Genomic DNA, 17,834 nt, shown 5'->3' with positions numbered 1-17,834 from the left:
CATTGTTTTAATTACTATCACTTTCAAAGAAAATCTTGGTATCTCTTTGGGGCAGGCCCACTTTCTTCTTCAGAATGGTCTACCACTTTCTTGGCCTTTTGCTGATCTGTATGATGTTGAGAATCACATAGTCTCACTCTGAAGTTTCTGTTTAGATCTTTATTGGGCACGCATAGAATCAAGTGATAAAAATGTGGAGAGAATTGTCATTGAGAAGTCTCAAGCTTAAAATGACCTCGTGTATGAATCTCTCCATTTATTTCTTGTAGACTACAGTATAGTACTTCATTCATAAATATCTTGTAGGCTAGACATTGTGGCTCATGCCTTTAGTCTCAGCACTCAGAAGGTAGACAGGTAGGCTGATCTCTGTGAGTTTGAGGCCAGCCTGGTCTAAGTAGTGAGTTTCAGGACATCCATGGCTATGCAGAGAGAAGAGGCCCTGTCTGAAGACAACAACAAAAATCTTGTAATACTTATGTATATTTTATCTTGATTTAAAAAAATATTAATTTTTGTGTATGAGTTCTGTCCCACATGTGTGCCTGGTACCCTCAGAGGTCAGAAGAAGACATCCGGTCTCTTGGACCTGGAGCTATAGATGGTTGTGAGTTGCCATATGGATGCTGGCAACCAAACCTAGATCCTCTGTAACAGCAGGGAGTGCTCTTACACTCTGGGCCATCTCTCTAGTCAGTCAGTCAGTCTGCCTGTCTATCTGTCCCTCCATCTCCCTCTCTTGCTCCCCCATCCTTCTGGGTATGTGCTTTTAAATTTTTATTTTAAGACAGCATCTTGCTATGTAGAACAGGCTGGCCTTAAAGTCTCAGTGTAGCTCAGGCTGCCCTTGAATTCATGATTCTTTTGTCTCAGCCTCCTGAGTGTTGGGTTATGCTGAGTATTTGAATAATTGATTTTTAAAAGGGTGAAATTTCTTTTCCTTCCTTCCTTTCTTTTTTCTTTTTAAGGAAAGCTTTTTCTGTTTGGACTTGCTGTCCTGGAATTTACTCTGTAGAGCAGGCTGGCCTCAAAGGTCACAGAGGTCCCCTGTCTCTGCCTCCTAAGTGCGGGGATTAAAGGCATGTGCTACCCCAACCAGGCCAAAAGAGTAAAATTTCTAATGAGCTATTGTTAATGTGTGCAAATAGTAATTTTTCTATTTCATTTGTATTTGAATGCTGATCTTTGTCCAGCAACCTAGCTGAGGCCCTTTATAATAATTCCAAAGATATGGAGGCTGGGGAGGTGGCTCAGTGGGTAATGTACCTGCCGTGCAAGCATAAGGACCTGTCTGAGACTGGATCCCCAGGACTCATGTGCAAGCCAGGTAGGTGTAGCAACATGCTTCCAGGCAGAGACAGGCAGATTCCAGGGGCCTTGCTGGTCAGCCACCTAATTGGAGCAGCAAAGCTCTATGTTTAGCGAGTGATCCTGTTTAAAATAAATCAATCAATCAATCAATCAATCAATCAATCAATAAATAAATAAGGTGGTGACAGACAGTGGAAGATACCTGAAATACACCTCTGGCCTCCACAGGAGCACACAGGAGCACATACACACACATCTACCTGACAACCCTATGAGCTCTTAGATTTTTCTCTGTAAATAGTGCATCTATAAATGATGCCAGCTTTTAAAACTATTTCATTTTCAAAAATTGTACACATATGTGTGTGTGTGTGTGTGTGTGTGTGTGTGTGAGAGAGAGAGAGAGAGAGACTGGGACAGAAAGAGGGGGTCGAGGGGGATGCGCTGCAACAGGATCACACTCTGCATTTGGCAGGATCATACCGTGCGTTGGATCACACTATGAATCCCTGGCTGGCCTGAAACTTGCTATGTAGACCAGGCTGGCTTCAAACGTACAGGATCCTCTTGCCTCTGCCTTACCAGCGCTGAGGTTAAAGGACTGAAGGTGGGTGCTACCACACCTGGCTAAAACAACATTTTGCATTTATTTATTTGTGTGTGTATGTGTGTGTTTTGAGGTCAAAGGAAATCTTGCTGGCGTTGGTTTTCTCCTTCCAGCCCTGCTCCTATTAAAGCTGACCTCTTCCGATTCGCAGCCCCTGCTGGCGGGCTGCCGCAGGCCTGCCCTGGCCAGCTACTGCTATGCACTGTCAGCTATTAACAAGTGAAAGACCCCATACTTTACAGTTTATAAGGTACTTCGCCCTCTGTTAGCTCATTGGTCTTTCCTACCTCCACTGCAGAGACGGAGGAGTACCTCAGTGGCAATGGCCGTGGCACCTGGAACAGCCCCTCCCCTTCTTGGCTCCTCCTGTAACAGAATTTTGGCCCATAACAGTCTGGCACTCCGGTCTTGATGCTCTTGCATGGGTCACGCCTTAGGGGACCTGGTCCATCCATGGAAAGAGGATGCAACCGAGCTGGTAGAGTGCTTGCCTAGCACGCGCGCAAAGCCCTGAGTGTGAGGTGCAGCTGTAATCCTAGCACTCAGCACCACCAACGTAGGCAAGCGGGGCAGGAAGTCAAGGTCACCCTTAGCTACGCAGGCAGCCTGGGATCCACGAAACGCTTTTTTTTTTTTTTTTTCTTTCAAGAATAAGACAGAACAAAAATTAAACCAAGGGGCCAGGAAGATTACTAGGTCTTCAAGCTGATGTCCCCTCCCCTCCCCCAAAAGTCTGTGAGGTTGGTGGGGAAACAGGAAGTGTCCTTGGAAACCAGAGTGTTGACAGATGGGTGAGGGAGGTGATCCCTATTTCCAACCATCTACCCCTACACGAGTCCTTCTCTCGGTAAGAAAGGACATTTTCTGGAGAAGGAAATGGACGACACAAGCCATAGGCTCGTGGCCCTTGCGTGTCCTCCGGTGTCGCTCGGCGAATAGCCGGGTGCAGCACGCATGCCCCTTGCTCCTACTTTACCAGCCTGGAAGTTAGCGCTGCGCAGGCCTCGCTCCTCCCAGCTCTCCACTCACCCAGCAGCCCCAACGTTGCGCAAGCGCAGGAACCGCTAGAGCCCGTGCACGCGCCCTCTCCTGGTGGACTGACCCAGTCGCATTCTTTGTTGTTGCTCTGGGGGCGGGGGGAGAGGAAGGAGAAAGAGGTGGAGTCTGGGAGGCAGGAGCCAGAATCTGATCACAATGATGAGAATGCCTTTCCTTTGTCCCTCACAAAGACGTATAATGTGCGTTTCGGATGCAGATGAAGAAATATGCCCCTTAGAGATCAAAGGAGACTAGAATAGAAGGAGACTGTAGAGAGACGACGTTTTCATCACTCATCCACCCACCCATCCATCCATCCATCCATTCATTCATTCACTCAACAAACCTTCCCCGGGGTGGACTGATAGGATAGGAAGCTGGGGAAATGACCGCTGATGGGGAGAGGGGTAAGGGAAAAAAGCCCCGCTGGCAAAGAGCAGGACTCGGTGGCAGGGGGGAGGGGAGAAGGGGAAGCTCCAACTGAGCTTACAATGATAAAGCTGGGAGAAGCAGACATCTGACCTACCCCCACTACATGCTTTAACTGATGAGGACTAAATAAATAAAGAATTAAAAATGGGACACCCTGAACACCGGGAGGGATGCTATTTGAGATGGATTTAAGCAATCAAATACGTTTAAACTGCAAAGCAATGATTACATTACAAACGAATACAAAGATGCTAATTGGTCACCATTTGGAGGATGCTGGGAAATCAGCCCATTATTTTTTTTGAAACCAATATATTTAGATATGGAAATAATCGAGCATTTATACCCTTTCCTTTATGAACTGTGCCACCTGGAAAACAAATCATGAGGGCAATTTTTTTTTTTTTTTTTTTTTTTTTTTGCCTTTCTGGCTATATCCCAGCTGATGAAAGAGAGTGAAAGGATTTGAGTATCACCATTTTGCAAGGCAGGACAGCAAAAGCTGTGAAGGCTGATGGTACTTACTGCCCCTCCAGATAAAGAGCCTGTCCCCTTCAATAAAGTGGGCTTGCAGAAGAAAGAGCCTAAATATGAGCCAGTCTCTAGATTAGATACTACACTCTACAGAAGATAACAGTGTCCAGAGGATTCCATTTTCGGAGGTGAGAGGGATATGGCAGAGCACCTGGGAGATGCTGTCAGCAAATCCAGAGTGTGGGCTCCTTCATAGGAGAGAGGGTAAGAGAGGGGTGTGGGGGGGAAATAGGAAGGTGCAAGGAGGGGGAAGAGGAAGAGATGATAGAAAGCCTGTGAAAGTGTAGAGATATTTAATTTTAAGTCTTCCAACCACTTATAGTATAGCCACCTATTTGGATCCTGACTCAAACAAATACATTAAAAAGAAAAAACAAATCTGTGAAATTACGTGTGGAGGGCTGTGACACACGACCTGTGTAATTACATCCCTAGGAGACGGAGGCAGGAGGGTCGTAAGTACCAGACCAGCCAGGGCTACATAGTTAGACCCTGTCTCAAAGCCAAAAAAAAAAAAAAAGTCAAAACAAAACACTGAAATTAGGCAAGTAGCAAGGCGTGAGCCTTAGTCCCATGTATTTGGGAAGCTGAGACAGGAGAATTACTTAAACCCAAGAGTTTGAGGTCGATGTAAGCAGCATAGTAAGCCCCCCCCCCCGTGTTACAGAATAAAATAAAGGTGAAATTTACAAGAGAATGGAAATACAGACACCAGAAGTTTTGATAATTGATAATACCTCATAATTATGTTTAAAGAGAAAGAGCCATTATCTTTAAAAGATAAGCACTGAGATATGGACAGATGAAATCAAATGGGAGAGGGAAACTGGGAGAGATAGAGAGGAAGAGGTTGGCCAAGAGTTGATAATTGTTGAAGCTGGGTAATAGATATATAAGGACCCACTTTATTATTCTGCGAACATGAATTTTTTTTTTCTTTAGTGTATATATAGGTGTGAGTGTATGCCACACTTAGCAGGATCCCCTGGAGCTGGAGTTACAGGCAGTTGTGAACTCAGGTCCTCTGGAAGGGCAGCGAGTGCTCCCAAACCCTGTGCCATCTCTCCAGCCCTCCCTTTTAGAATCAGGGTCTCAGTATGTAGCCCTGGCTGGCCTTGAACTGACAGAGATCTGCCTGCCTTTGCCTCCTTTGTGGCTGGAACTAAAGGGGTGTGCCTCTGCACGCAGCTCCAGTTTCCTAAAAAGAAAACAAAACAAGTAGAATAAAAATGAGAATTTTCCCAACAAAAAGCGTAAGGACTCTGCGACATCTTTCCAGTCCCCAACTCCCAGCAAACTGAAGTGTTTTAACACGGCAGCCCTGAAGTCCTCTGGTGACCTGGCAGCTTTGGGGGGCCTCCAGTGAATTCCTGAGACAGTCCCTGACAATTCCGAACGGGGGTGCCCTTAGGGAAGATCAGAAGAGAAATGGCTGTAGCTTTTCCATCGAGGGGGGCCGGCCTCCGAGGCCCTGTGTCTTTGCGAGTAGTTAACCCTGGGATACACTCTGCTTTAACACAGCTAAGGGTGTGAGCGAGTGGCACCAAAAATAGCAGTAAGGCATCGGGGGATGGAGTCACATGGGAGGCTCGGGGACAGGGCAGGGACATCTGCCAGCTCTACACCCCACCCACTCTCAGTGTCTTCTAGTCTTGCTCCGCCTTTAAACCCCCTTCCTCTCTCAACTCCATCTCAGAGAAGGCAGGAGATGACAAGGTGACCAGAGGACAAATGCCCACCTGTGAGCCTGAGTGGACGCTGATTCTGGAGATTCTGTGCCTCCCCGGGGACAAGCGGGGTGGTCAGGTGGAAGAAAGAAGGGAAAGGGACAAGGACAAAGGAAGTTGCCTACTAGTCAGCAGAATGCATGCCTGACCCGGGACAGGTCCCAGACATCCTTGCTCCGACATTCAGGGTGAGGTGAGGTCAGAAGCAGTCTTTAGCTTGAGGCTTGGGGCCGTACCAGCAAAGACTGGGAAATGCTGGCCGTGGTGGGGGCATTGTTTCTTCCTTGGGGCTCAAGGTGAGAGTACCCTGCAAGAGAAGCATAGACGCAGGAATGAAGGGCCAGAGGTGTCCACCAGTAAGTGCATCAAGGAGGAGCTGGACGCAGGGCTATGTACTTTCTGAGCCTTCAACCATCAGCAGCATGGCTTTGGGGGGAGTTAGAAACTGCCATGCCTCAGTGTCATCAACTGTATGCAAACTGGGGGCTATAATAGTAATGTCTGCCTCGTGGGTATGGAATGTGTCAGTGCAAATAATGCACGTGAGCCTTTTGGCACAGAGACAGACAGGTCATCTGTCCTTCCTGACACCACACAAGCCCCAGTCCAGCAGTGTTTTCTCATCGCTGTATGATATAGGAGACTGACGGAACAACACATGCTGCCATGGGTGTTTTTGTGGGTTCTCCACAGTGGTGCCAGGGACCAGCACTAATCATGCAGCTTAGAGTGGTGGAAACAGAGGCCTAGAAGGGGCTAATAATGTAAGACCTGCAGGGACTGCCAACTTGGGGCCCCAGGTCTGTGCAGTTAGCAGAGCCTCTCTGCTTACCTGTCTTCACCTGGCTGGTACCGTCCGGGTTCTCTCCATCCAGGCCTTCACGTGGGAGATGTTGGTCTGGGGCTCAGGGTGGAGTGCTCTGAGGATGGGTCAGCACAGGGATGGGTGGGGCAAGTCAACAGTAGCCAGCCAACCCAGGAAGAGGAGGGTGGGAGAAAGGCTTCTTCAGAGGGGAGAAGACATGTGTGTCCTGGTCAAAGTCTGCCCAACAGACAAAGCAGGAAGAGAACACCAGGCAAACGGAACAGCTTAGATGGAGGCCAGGAAGTTAAGAGGACGCGGGTTAAGCTAGGCCAGAGTCTGGGGATGCTGGGGTGTGGGGCAAAATGACCAAATAGAGAAAGGGTCAGAAAGTCATCAGCTGAGGATGAGCCGGGAACTGGAGGGCAATGGGAGTCACTGAGATTCTAAAGGGGGAGGGGGCTGGCAGGCCTCAGAGATGGCTCAGTGGTTAAGAGCACTTGCTGCCCTCGCAAAGGACCTGGGTTCAGTTCCCAGCAGCCACATGGTTGCTCACCGCCACCTGTCCCTCCAATTCCAGGAATCTGCTGCCCTCTTCTGACTTCTGTGGGCACGGGGCATGGCTGTTATACATAAACACACACAGGTGATCACTTATACACACAAAATAAAAAGAAACCTTCAAATAGGGCCCAAATAGCCAAACTGATGGTTTAGAAAACATTCACTGGCCTGGAGAGATGCCTCATAGGTTAAGAGCACTGGCTGTTCTTCCAAAGGTCCTGAGTTCAATCCCCAACAACCACATGGTGGTTCACAACCATCTATAGTGAGATCTGCTGTCCTTTTCTGGTGTGCAGGCGCACATGCTTGCAGGCAGAACAGTGTATAGTAAATAAATAAATAGATAAATAAATGAATGAATGAATAAATAAATAAATAAATAAATCTAAAAAAGCAAACAAGCATATATTGAGGAGAGATGGCTCAGTGATTAAAAGCACCGGCTGCTTCTCCTGAAATCTTCAGTCCAATTCCCAGCACCCACGAGGTGACTAAAAATAGTCTATAACTCGTGCCACCCAATGTCTTCCTCTTGAGTGCAGACGAAACACCCATATATACAAACAGATACATTTTGGGTAGGTGTGGTGGCACACAGCTTTCGTTTCAGTACTAGAGAGGCAGAGACAAGCAGTTCTCTGAGTTCAAGATCAGCATGGTCTACAGAGTGAGTTCCAGGACAACCAGAGCTACACAGAGAAACCCTGTCTCAAAAAAACAAAAGAAAACAAAACAAAACTGGAGTGCAGTCTGGTGGTGCTAGGAGCCTTGAGGGCAGAGGTGTCCCAGGGCCCTGGGTAGGCACAAGCCAAGTCAAGAGGGTCATGGACCCTTTAATGAGCTGGCAGGGATGATTATTCTCTTGTATCCTTGGCTCATCAGCTACAGAATGGGACCTTGCTTCAAGAAACAGAACAAACAAAGCGAAAGACAAACAGAACAAAAGCAAACAAACGATAGCAACAACAACAACAAAAAAAAAACAAAACAAAACAAAGCTGTGAATGTAGCCCAGTCCATGGAGTACTTGACTAACTTATACAAAGTCCTGGGTTCAGTCCCCTGCGTTTCATCCAGCGGAGCATGGTGGCATGCACCTGTCATCTCGGCACTCAGGATATAAGGGCTGGAGACTAAGACATTTAAGGTCATCTTCACCACATAGCAAGTTTGAGGCCAGCCCGGGCTCCGTAAGACTGTCTCATAAAACAAGATGGGGTGGAGCAAATGGCTCAGTGGTTAAGAGCACCGGCTGCTCTTCCAGAGGACCAAAGTTCAATTTCCAGCCCCTCCCAACCCCAGTTCCAGGGAATCAGATGTCCAATTCCCTCTTCTGGCCTCCTGGGGGCACTGCATTCAGGCGGTGCACAGATATACATGCAGGCAAAACACGCAAAATCATAAAATAAAAAGAAGCAAGTGGAGTGCAGAATAATGCATCAAATATATAATATTAAAAAACACACACACACACACACACACAAAATAAAGCCCTCGGTGGTCACCAGGAAACAACGAAGGGACACCGTGTGTGAGGACGGTGTCCACCCCAGGTTCGGTGCTCACTCTGAGAAGGAGAAGAGGCAGTACTCTGCGCCAGCGAGGCAGGCCCCAGCTGCTCAGACACACCTCCTCTCCCGTCCTGCCCCTCCCTCTTCTCCTTCGGCCCCTGTCCCTGTCACTCACTGGCTAGGCTGGGACAGCTATGGCAGCGGCCCTGACTTGGATTCCTCTCCTTACGGGCAAGTCGGGGATCATCTTCAGGGGAAGGGACAGGATGAGGGGTGCGATTTCGGGGTTGTGAGGTAGAAGAGTAGGAAGTCCTCGGAAGAAGGGTGTGGGGTGGATGAAGTAGGGTCTAGAGGGTTTTGGGGAGTGGGGTGGCGCTAATGACTCAGGAATCCCATGCTGGGAGCTGGACCCTGAAGGATAGGTACTGGGAGCTTTGAAGGCAGAGGTGTCCTAGGGCCCTGGGTGGTCATGACAGGACAAGCCAAAAGGGTCGTGGGCTCTTTAATGAGCTGGCCGGGACTCCACTTCTGACAGACCAGGCTAAATTTGGCATTAAGAGGAAAGGCGGAGGAGGCAGCCTGGGCAAGTCTACTCTGCTGGGCTCCTATTGGCCTAAAGCACCGACCCTGTTCTGTGTTCTTCTCTGGGAACTGGGGGCCTCGGAACGGCTACCCCTTTTTCTGAGGGTCCTCTCTGCCTCCAGCATCCCAGACCTTTGGTGTGGGATTCTGTCCCAAGAAATCTGAACACACACAGCACACCCCTTTCTCAACCAAAAACACCAGTTCCCTCCCGCGTGGGCCTAAAATATGGAATGAGAAGGTGGCTGGGGGTCCCATGAATCCAAAGACAACAAAAGTCTGGGTCTTGTCACCCTCTAAGCGTTGCTGCAAAAGGGTCTGCACCCCACTGCTTGGAGCCAGACAGGAGTCCTTGGCTCTCATGGCATCAGGAGCACTGTGGGGAATGGAGTCCACCCCCTGCCCTTTCCTGAAGCTGTCTCTGTGTTTGGGGCCTGTGGGGACCCCACAGGTCTCCTGGCAGGGCTGAAGGACACCAAGGCCCAGCAGACAGCCTTATCCCCGCTCGTGGGTCGTGTTTTTGTGCACCCCTTGGAACACGCCACCTTCCTGCGCCTTCCTGAACACATTGGTAAGAGAGGGGACAGGTGGGCCTGAGTGCCAATCCAACTCTCCCCTCCTGTCTCGAGTTTCCAATTCCCTCTTGTTCCTCCCATCAGCGGTGCCACCTACCGTCCGCCTCACCTACCACGCCCACCTCCAGGGACATCCAGACCTGCCCCGGTGGCTGCGCTACACGCAGCGAAGTCCCTATAATCCTGGCTTCCTCTATGGTACTCCCACTCCAGAAGATCGCGGGCGTCAAGTCATCGAGGTGCGGGCCACAGAGCCATCCAGCCCCCTGCGGGGTGGCCACTGGGGCCTCCCAGGAGTAGCCTGCCAGTGGGATTGATGTTTACGCCTTCTCATTTACATACAATTTGCATACACCCCCTCTGCCCGTTGTCAGCGCTCCGCAGCAGCTTTCCCTTAGCTCCAGGCCTCAGTCCTCTTTCCATTCCCCCCAGGTCACAGCCTACAATCGGGACAGCTTTGACACCACTAGACAGCAGCTGGTGATGGAGATTGGGGACCCCGAAGGTACCTCCATTTCCGTTCCATTCCTCTCCTGGTGCCAGTCTTGAAGAGCCTTCCCTGGGAGGGTGTTGGGAAGCTGTGGGGACTAGAGCGTCCTGGAGAGGGCGCATCAGGGCAGACATGGGGTTGATAGCTTTAGGGAAGAAGCTCCTGAATGAGGTCTATCCTTGGGCTGTGGAACTGAGCCACCCACAGGCACTGGGCAGTCATGGGCTGCAGTGGGCCTGTGCTGTGTATGGGCCGTTGGCACAGAGGTGTTGTGGGGATTACAGGAAAGCGTGGAGGAGGTTTAGGAAGCACCTGGGGAGCCAAGCACGGGGTGGGGTGCAGCTGAGTGCCCACTTGGCCTCCCCAGGTCCTCGGTTGCCATACCAAGCTGAGTTCCTGGTGCGGAGCCATGATGTGGAGGAGGTTCTGCCCTCCACACCTGCCAACCGCTTCCTCACAGCCTTGGGGGGCCTCTGGGAGCCAGGGGCGCTCCAGTTGCTCAACATCACTTCTGCCTTGGACCGTGGAGGCCGCGTCCCTCTTCCCATTGAGGGCAGGAAGGAAGGGTAAGGGGGCAACCCAGAAAGGGCTTCCTGGTTGACCAGAAAAAAAAAAAAAAAAAAAAAAGCCATCTTCCTGATTTCCTGATCACCACTGCGGCATACGTCCATCTCTTCTTTGTTTCCCACCATTGTCCACTCCCTTCCATCTTCATGGGCCCAAACCCTCTTTGCCCTGAGCTCTGTACTTACTGACACCCCATGAGGACATATGAGATCCATCTGCTACGAGACGTTTCTGGGGTCCATGAAGAGTGCTCTCAGGTCTTGGGGGCTGTGCCTTCTCCCACCAGTTCCTGATGTTCCCGATGGGCCGCTTCTCCTAGCCACCCTCCCCCACCCCGGGGTTCTTGCCTACTGTCAGGACACCTTCACCCCTGTCTCAACACCTGCTCACTTCCACTGTGCCGACGGCGGCTCCTTTCCGTTCCAGGGTGTACATCAAGGTGGGCTCTGCCACGCCCTTCTCCACCTGCCTGAAGATGGTGGCATCACCTGACAGCTATGCCCGTTGTGCTCAGGGGCAGCCTCCGTTACTGTCCTGCTACGACACCTTGGCACCCCACTTCCGTGTTGACTGGTGCAATGTGTCTCTGGTGAGGAGTGATCCTGGATCTAGGGTTTGGGTTTTAGGGTATAGCCCTCATCAGTTCTGCTCCATCTATGATTTCCTTAGCTCAGCTCTTTTTTTGTTTTCTCTGATGGTGTCAGTTTGAGTTTCAGCATCATTCTGTGGGCTCTGTCGCGGACACACAAACGTACACATACACTTCTATTTTCTGCCACAAGAGGGCGACAAAGCCTATAATCCACATCTGGAGTCCCCAGCTCTGAGTCCCAGATCTGCTCAGCTAAAAACTACCAAGAGTTCCTAAGCAAGCGCTGATCATGCGTCTGTGTGACACCTCTATCTGCTTCCGGCGGAAGTGCCACCAAACAAGCCTGCCTGCACTGAGAGGCCCATTGCGGCTCTCGGTGAAATTTCAAGGGACCCTAGAGATTTTGACTCCCAGGCTGGAAACTGCTGGTGTGCCCTGCTCCGGGGAACCAGCAAAGGGAAACTCCATCAGGGTTAAGTGGTAAACTGGATCACTGACAACCTGCTGAAGGCTGTGACACGCTGGGTGCCACATGCCCAGCACGTTTCAGCACAGTGATTCTGCAGGAATAGGAACAGTATCACCAATCCGAATTCACAGCTGAGGAAGCCATGTTGAGGCAAGTCGTCCCAGTGAATCACTAGCCTGAGTCATCATCGTTCAGACCTAGCAGCACCAGCCCTAACCGTTATACGTGCCTCTCCTGGAACTGGCTTCTCCTGGCTCCTCATTCAGGGGTTGTTCTGGAGTCACGTGGGCTAGGGGAGGCAGGTAGGAAGAAGGTCTGTGGTTATACGGTGTTCCTAGGTTAATGGTTGCGGATGCCCTGCCGTGTCTTCTGCGGGCAGCATCTCTGTGTCCATTGAGCTACTTCCTGGGTCAGTCCTGAACTCTCTGCAGGTGGACAAGTCGGTGCCAGAGCCTCTGGATGAGATGCCCACCCCAGGCGACGGGATCCTGGAACATGACCCGTTCTTCTGCCCACCCACGGAGGCCACCAGCCGAGAATTCCTGGCAGATGCCTTGGTCACCCTCTTGGTGCCCCTGCTGGTGGCTCTGCTGCTTACTCTGCTGCTGGCTTATGTCATGTGCTGTCGGCGTGAAGGACGGTGAGTGTGCCGGACAGAGAGGGCAAAGGGTTGGTACTGAGAATGGAGAAGCCAGACTTCTCAGGGGATTTTTCTTTTTAAGAGTTATTATGTATACAGTGTTCTGTCTGCATGTACACCTGCACTCCAGAAGAGGGCACCAGATCTTGTTATAGATGGTTGTGAGCCACTATGTGGTTGCTGGGAACTGAACTCAGGATCTCTGGAAGAGCAGCAGACAGTGCTCTTAACCTCTGGGCCATGTCTCCAGCCCCCTAAGGGAATGGGATTCTTAACTGTAAGAGGAATATGGAGCCCCTTTTCTCAGGGAGATGGGAGATCCATTCCTTTCTGACTTGGAGCTAGTAGGGCATTCTGAATATAAGCACAAGAAATTCCTGCAACGGGAGCTCTTGGGACACCATGTAGCAAAGCCAGACTGGTACTGACCCTCTGCCTCCCCCCTCCCCCAACCTCTATTTTTCCACAGGCTGAAGAGAGACATGGCTACCTCTGAGTGAGTAGAGCAAAGCTGGGGCGGGGGGAGGAGGCTGGAGAGGAGAGCCCTCCAGAATTGTTGAATTGGAGCCTTTACTCCCTGAGCTGCAAAGACCTCTCTCTCTCTCTCTCTCTCTCTCTCTCTCTCTCAGCCCTGGCCCTGGTCTGGCTGGGGGCGTAATCCATGTCTTGACCTTGTTCCTCATGTGTTCTGGTGGTAGAAGAGGCTGTTATGGTATAGGGAAGGGGGAGCTGCCCCTGTCCAGGGGAAAGCCCTGAGGTGCAGCAAGAGGTTTCCGGTGTGGATTCTCTCTTCCCTCTCTCCTCCTCTGCTCTTTCTCTTTCTCGTTCCCTTTCTCCCTCCCTCCTTTCCCTTCCTCTCCCTCTTCATCCTCCCTTTCTTCCTCTCTTTCCCTCTCTGCTGTGAGCCAGACACCTGGCTGGCCTCTGGTTCTCCATGAGAAGATGTGGCTGGCCCAGCTGATGGCAACAGATGCCTTGAATCCTACCTTATCTTTCTTCTTCTTCTTCTAATATTTATTATGTAGACCGCTTTCTGCATGCATGTGTGCCTACACACCAGAAGGCACCAGATCTTACTAAAGATGAACCACCCTGTGGTTGCTGGGAATTGAACTCAGGACCTCAGGAAGAACAGCCGGTGCTCTTTACCCCCTGAGTCATCTCCAGCCCCTAGCCCCTACCTTATCTTTCTAAGCCCATCTTTTTTTTTTTTTTTTCGTTTTTTTTTTTTTTTTTGGTTTGATTTTTGGCCTTCTGAGATGGGATTTCTCCATGTAGACTTGGCTGTCCTGTCCTGGACTTAACGTAGACCAGGGTGTCCTCGAACTCACAGCAATCCGCCTGCCTCTGGCCTCCCCAGCCCAGTGCTGAGTGCTGGTTTTACAGGCGTGGGACAGACTCCAAGCCCATCTTATTCTGCCTCGGGTGCCTCCTACACATGGCCTCTCCCCACTTCCCATTCCCTCACCCCCTCAGCCCCTGGCCTAATTTCCCCACCCTCGGAAACCCAAAGATTCCAGAAGGCGATCGTGAAATAAGTTGGGCTTTTATTCCCACTTGTCTGAGCTTGTGGCAAGCCCGGCGCCCTGCCTGACCTGCCTTTTCAATGGCGGCGGCCTTTGGCTACCCTACGAACTCCCTTGAAAAGCCGTGTTTGGCTCTTTTTGGAGCCTAGTAGTGACCGGCGTGATACAGATTGGCGCTGCCCGGGCTTCTGCCTCGGCTGCCTCTTCTGGCGTCTCTTGGCCTTGCGCTGGGACTTGAAGGCCTGCTTGTTGCCCAGGCGGAAAGAGCCTGAGGCGCCCTTGCCGGTCACCTGCTTGAGCATGCCTTTCTTCACTAGATTCTGGAGCACGCGCTTGAAACGCCAGGTGTTCTGGGCCATATTGTAGCCTGTGGTGGTCACAGCTTTCTTCAAGGCAGCGAGGGACACCCGGCTGTGTAACCCCTTGTCGGCCACAGCCCTCAGAATCACCTTCGACATGGTGGGCTTCCGGAGGGTCTGGGTGGTGGTGGTGTGGGGTCCGGTCTTAGTCTCACTCTTGCTCCGGTCCCCTGATGTGCTGGCATCTTGGTCTGCAGCCACCCCAGCGTTTGGGGCTGCAGGTGTTGTCGCCGGCGACATGTCTCTCTGCGTCTCTCCCAGGGAAGGCTGAAGGGCACTGGGTGCTAGGACCTCCAGGGTGGCGGCTGGAGGGTGTCCACCCGGTTTCCTCTCAGTAGTGGGTGAGTTGTATTCTGGCTTCTGCTTCCCTCAGAGGCTCCTCTTGTAGGGGTCTGGGCCACACCTCCTGGGTGGCCAGAGGGAGGACCGGGGATGATCACCCACGGTTGGCCTCAGCAGATTTGTGCTGTGGGCTAGGGGGGCTGGTGAAGTCATCTCTGCAGTGACCTCAGGGGCCCATTGTGAGGTAGGCGGAATCCTGTGGGGGTCACAGTAGCCCCACTGTCTCTTCTTAGGAAGGTCAATGGTATCAGACAGTGGGGACGGGGGATGTGCCAGGTGCCCTTCAGAGGAGGGCATGCATATATGTGTACTTCTGAACCAATTCTAGGACACTTGGGATCCTCGGGTTTATTTAGTTAGTAGTGGAACTCAGGGTTTCTCAGTTAGGGTTTCTCCCTAACTGAACTATAGCCCTCGGTTTGAAATCCACCATCTGATTTCCAGCAGCTTCCACTCACTACATCTTTGCATCTCTGAGTGGGAAAAAAAAAAACCAACTAAAATTTAGTGTTCATTATTTTGAGATGGGATCAACTTGTTTTTGTTTTTTTGTTTGTTTGTTTGTTTTTTAGGGGGCTAAGACAGGATTTCTTTGTGTAGCACTGGCTCTCCTGGAACTCACTCGGTAAACCAGGCTGGCCTTGAACTCGAGGAAATCTGCCTGCCTCTGCCTCCTGAGTGCTTGGATCAAAGGCATGCACCACCACCATCCAGCTAAGACATGGTCAAACTGTATAGTCCTGAGTGGCCAGAAATCCACTACGTGAGCTCAGACTCACAGAGATTTATCTGTGCTGGGATTAAAGGCATGTATGTATCACCATGCCTGGCTACATTTATGTATTGTTGAGGTAGGATGTTGGCCTCAATACACAGCTGAATATTTTCCTTGAACTTCTGGTTCTATTGCTTTCACCTTTCTGAGTGCTAGAAACTACAGGTGTGCCTTCACACCCAGGTTAATGTGGTGCTGGGAATTGAACCCAGGGCTTCATGTGTTGCTAGGAGTGAGCTTTACCAACTGAACTCTTTCAACACATTTTAAATGGAGAACACTTTTCAGAGTAAAACACAATTCCCTGGTTTATGTGAATTGATTGATCTTCCATACAAAACTGTTAAAAATGTTTTATTAAACTAGCTCTGGTGGCCTCTACCTGTAATCCCAGCACTATGGAGCTAGAGATAGGAGGATCTGTACCTAGCCTCCATTGGAGGCCATTCTGGGTTCTACGAAAGCCTGTCTCAGAACCACAAAAAAAGAAGAAAAATGAAAGAGAAAGAAAGAAAGAGAAAAGAAAAGAAAGGGTTTGGGTTTTGTTTTGTTTTTTCAGATAGGGTCTCTCTGTTATGTAGCTCTGGCTGTCCTGGAACTGGCTATGTAGACCAGGCTGGCCTGGAACTCACAGAGATCTGCTTGCCTTTTCCTCTTGAGTGCTGGTGTTAAAGATTTGTGCCACCATGCCTGGCTAGGTTTCACATCTTTTACTTGGTCTCTGATTGAGACCAATAATTTTGACACACATTTCACAAGAAAGATTCTTCAGATTTTTCTCCACAGCCCCCCACCCTCTCCCACCCCCCAAAAAAGGCTGTAACAGATTTGACCAGTTGTGCCACTGGCACGATGACTTTTCTCTTGGGGCCAGTATTTTTAGCACTTCTAGCTTTCCTGGTTGAGTTTGCAGCTCTGGCATCAGGGAGATCCGCTTCCCTCCTTCTGTTTGGAATCAATGATTCTGCCCTGTCTTTGCTCAGCCTCTGCGGGCCTGAGTTTTGTGTTGATTTGGTCCTACCCAGATGCAGTTATTTTACCTAGGTCAATGCCGATGGCTTTTCAAGTTGGCCATAAGAAGTGGTTTTTGCCTGCCTGGCTGTCACCTGTATCAGAGCTGACAGGTCAAAAAGTTTTCCAGGCCCCAGTGGCCATTACTCTGTGGTCCTGTGTGCCGGGGGGCAGAGTGTCTGTCGGTGATGGAGTAGGTGTGGGAGAGGCCTATGACAGTGCGTGCTTGTGTGGTGTGTGTGTGTGTGTGTGTGTGTGTGTGTGTATGCAGTGGCGCCTGCCTGACCTTCCATCTGCCTGAGTAGTTTGGGAAGGCTCCTCAGGATTTGGTGTGTGCTCTCCTGCTCTTCTTGGGAGATTTTTTTTCACCTGTGCACTACCAGAGTGATGAGACCTGGAGGTGGAAATGGGGGCACCCCGGGGTGGAGCCAAGAATACCCAGCTTTCAATGCAGACTCTCTGCATCCAGAGCCCTGTCTCAGTCACTGGGCACAAGCAGGCACCACTGAATTCCTCATGCCTCTTCCCCCACCCCCGCGCACTTACATCATGACCTGGTAGGCAGACTGCAGGACTGCTCTGAGGCAGGCGGAGGCTACGCCCTAGAGGCCAGTTCCGAGAACCGATGGTCACCTCGCTTGCGTCTCCAGTATCCAGATGTTCCACCACTGTACCATCCATGGGAACACAGAAGAGCTCCGGCAGATGGCCGCCAGCCGTGAGGTGCCCCGGCCTCTTTCCACCTTGCCCATGTTCAACGTGCGTACAGGAGAGCGGTTGCCTCCCCGAGTAGACAGCGCACAGATGCCCCTCATCCTGGACCAGCACTGAGAGCCCTGCAAGGTGGGTCTGGCCGGGCAGTGCCATCCTCCAACCGAGAAACAAGAGAGCCTCAATGCCGAGGCTGGGGCACGTGGTGGGGTATGGGAGATCACACCGACCTGCCTGTCCCCATGTGTGGGTGCTCAACAGTGCCAGGATTATGCCACACAACTTCATAGCACTCGGGACCAGAGGGTCAGGGTGAGGAAGACAGGAGTCCGGTACCCTCAATCCTCCTCTCTGTCGTCCTCCTGCCCTTTTAGTCTTGGCTCCAGCTGTACCCCTCAGAGCTGCTGACCCGTGACCCCATCCTCCACCAAGTCCAGCTCCTAGCCTGCTTGAACCTCTGGCTCCAAAGAGGCAGACGGATGGGGGAGGGAGGGGGAGGGTACCTGGAGCCAGCACCCAAAAATAAATAAGTACCTGCTGTTTTGATTGTCTTATTGCTTCTAGTATTTTCTTCTCCGTGGTTGTCCTTGCCTCTGTTTTCCCTTCTCCTGAGAATGCCCAGGGGCTGCCCATCCTGCCCTTTGGGCTCTTCCAATCTTGCTGTGCTCA

General features: G+C 51.0%; 2 protein-coding genes across 2 annotated transcripts; one reads left to right on the top strand and one right to left on the bottom strand.

Annotated features, from left to right (window-relative positions):
- Positions 1 to 1,260: 1,260 nt before the first annotated feature.
- Positions 1,261 to 17,716, top strand: Sgca (sarcoglycan alpha). Its single transcript, XM_055619589.1, has 10 exons — positions 1,261 to 1,327; positions 9,560 to 9,679; positions 9,768 to 9,922; positions 10,116 to 10,188; positions 10,541 to 10,739; positions 11,167 to 11,329; positions 12,233 to 12,441; positions 12,911 to 12,937; positions 17,105 to 17,297; positions 17,540 to 17,716. The coding sequence occupies exons 1-9, from the start codon at positions 1,261 to 1,263 to the stop codon at positions 17,283 to 17,285; spliced, it is 1,194 nt and encodes a 397-aa protein (XP_055475564.1). The 3' UTR covers positions 17,286 to 17,297; positions 17,540 to 17,716.
- On the bottom strand, positions 13,688 to 17,097 carry LOC129686137 (spermatid-specific linker histone H1-like protein). Its single transcript, XM_055619882.1, has one exon. The coding sequence runs from the start codon at positions 14,564 to 14,566 to the stop codon at positions 14,045 to 14,047; it is 522 nt and encodes a 173-aa protein (XP_055475857.1). The 5' UTR covers positions 14,567 to 17,097; the 3' UTR covers positions 13,688 to 14,044.
- Positions 17,717 to 17,834: the final 118 nt, after the last annotated feature.

Source organism: Psammomys obesus, unplaced genomic scaffold, assembly GCF_907164565.1.
Source record: "Psammomys obesus unplaced genomic scaffold, mPsaObe1.curated_primary_1811, whole genome shotgun sequence".
NCBI lineage: Eukaryota > Metazoa > Chordata > Mammalia > Rodentia > Muridae > Psammomys > Psammomys obesus.
This window is presented reverse-complemented; position numbering and strand designations above follow the sequence as displayed.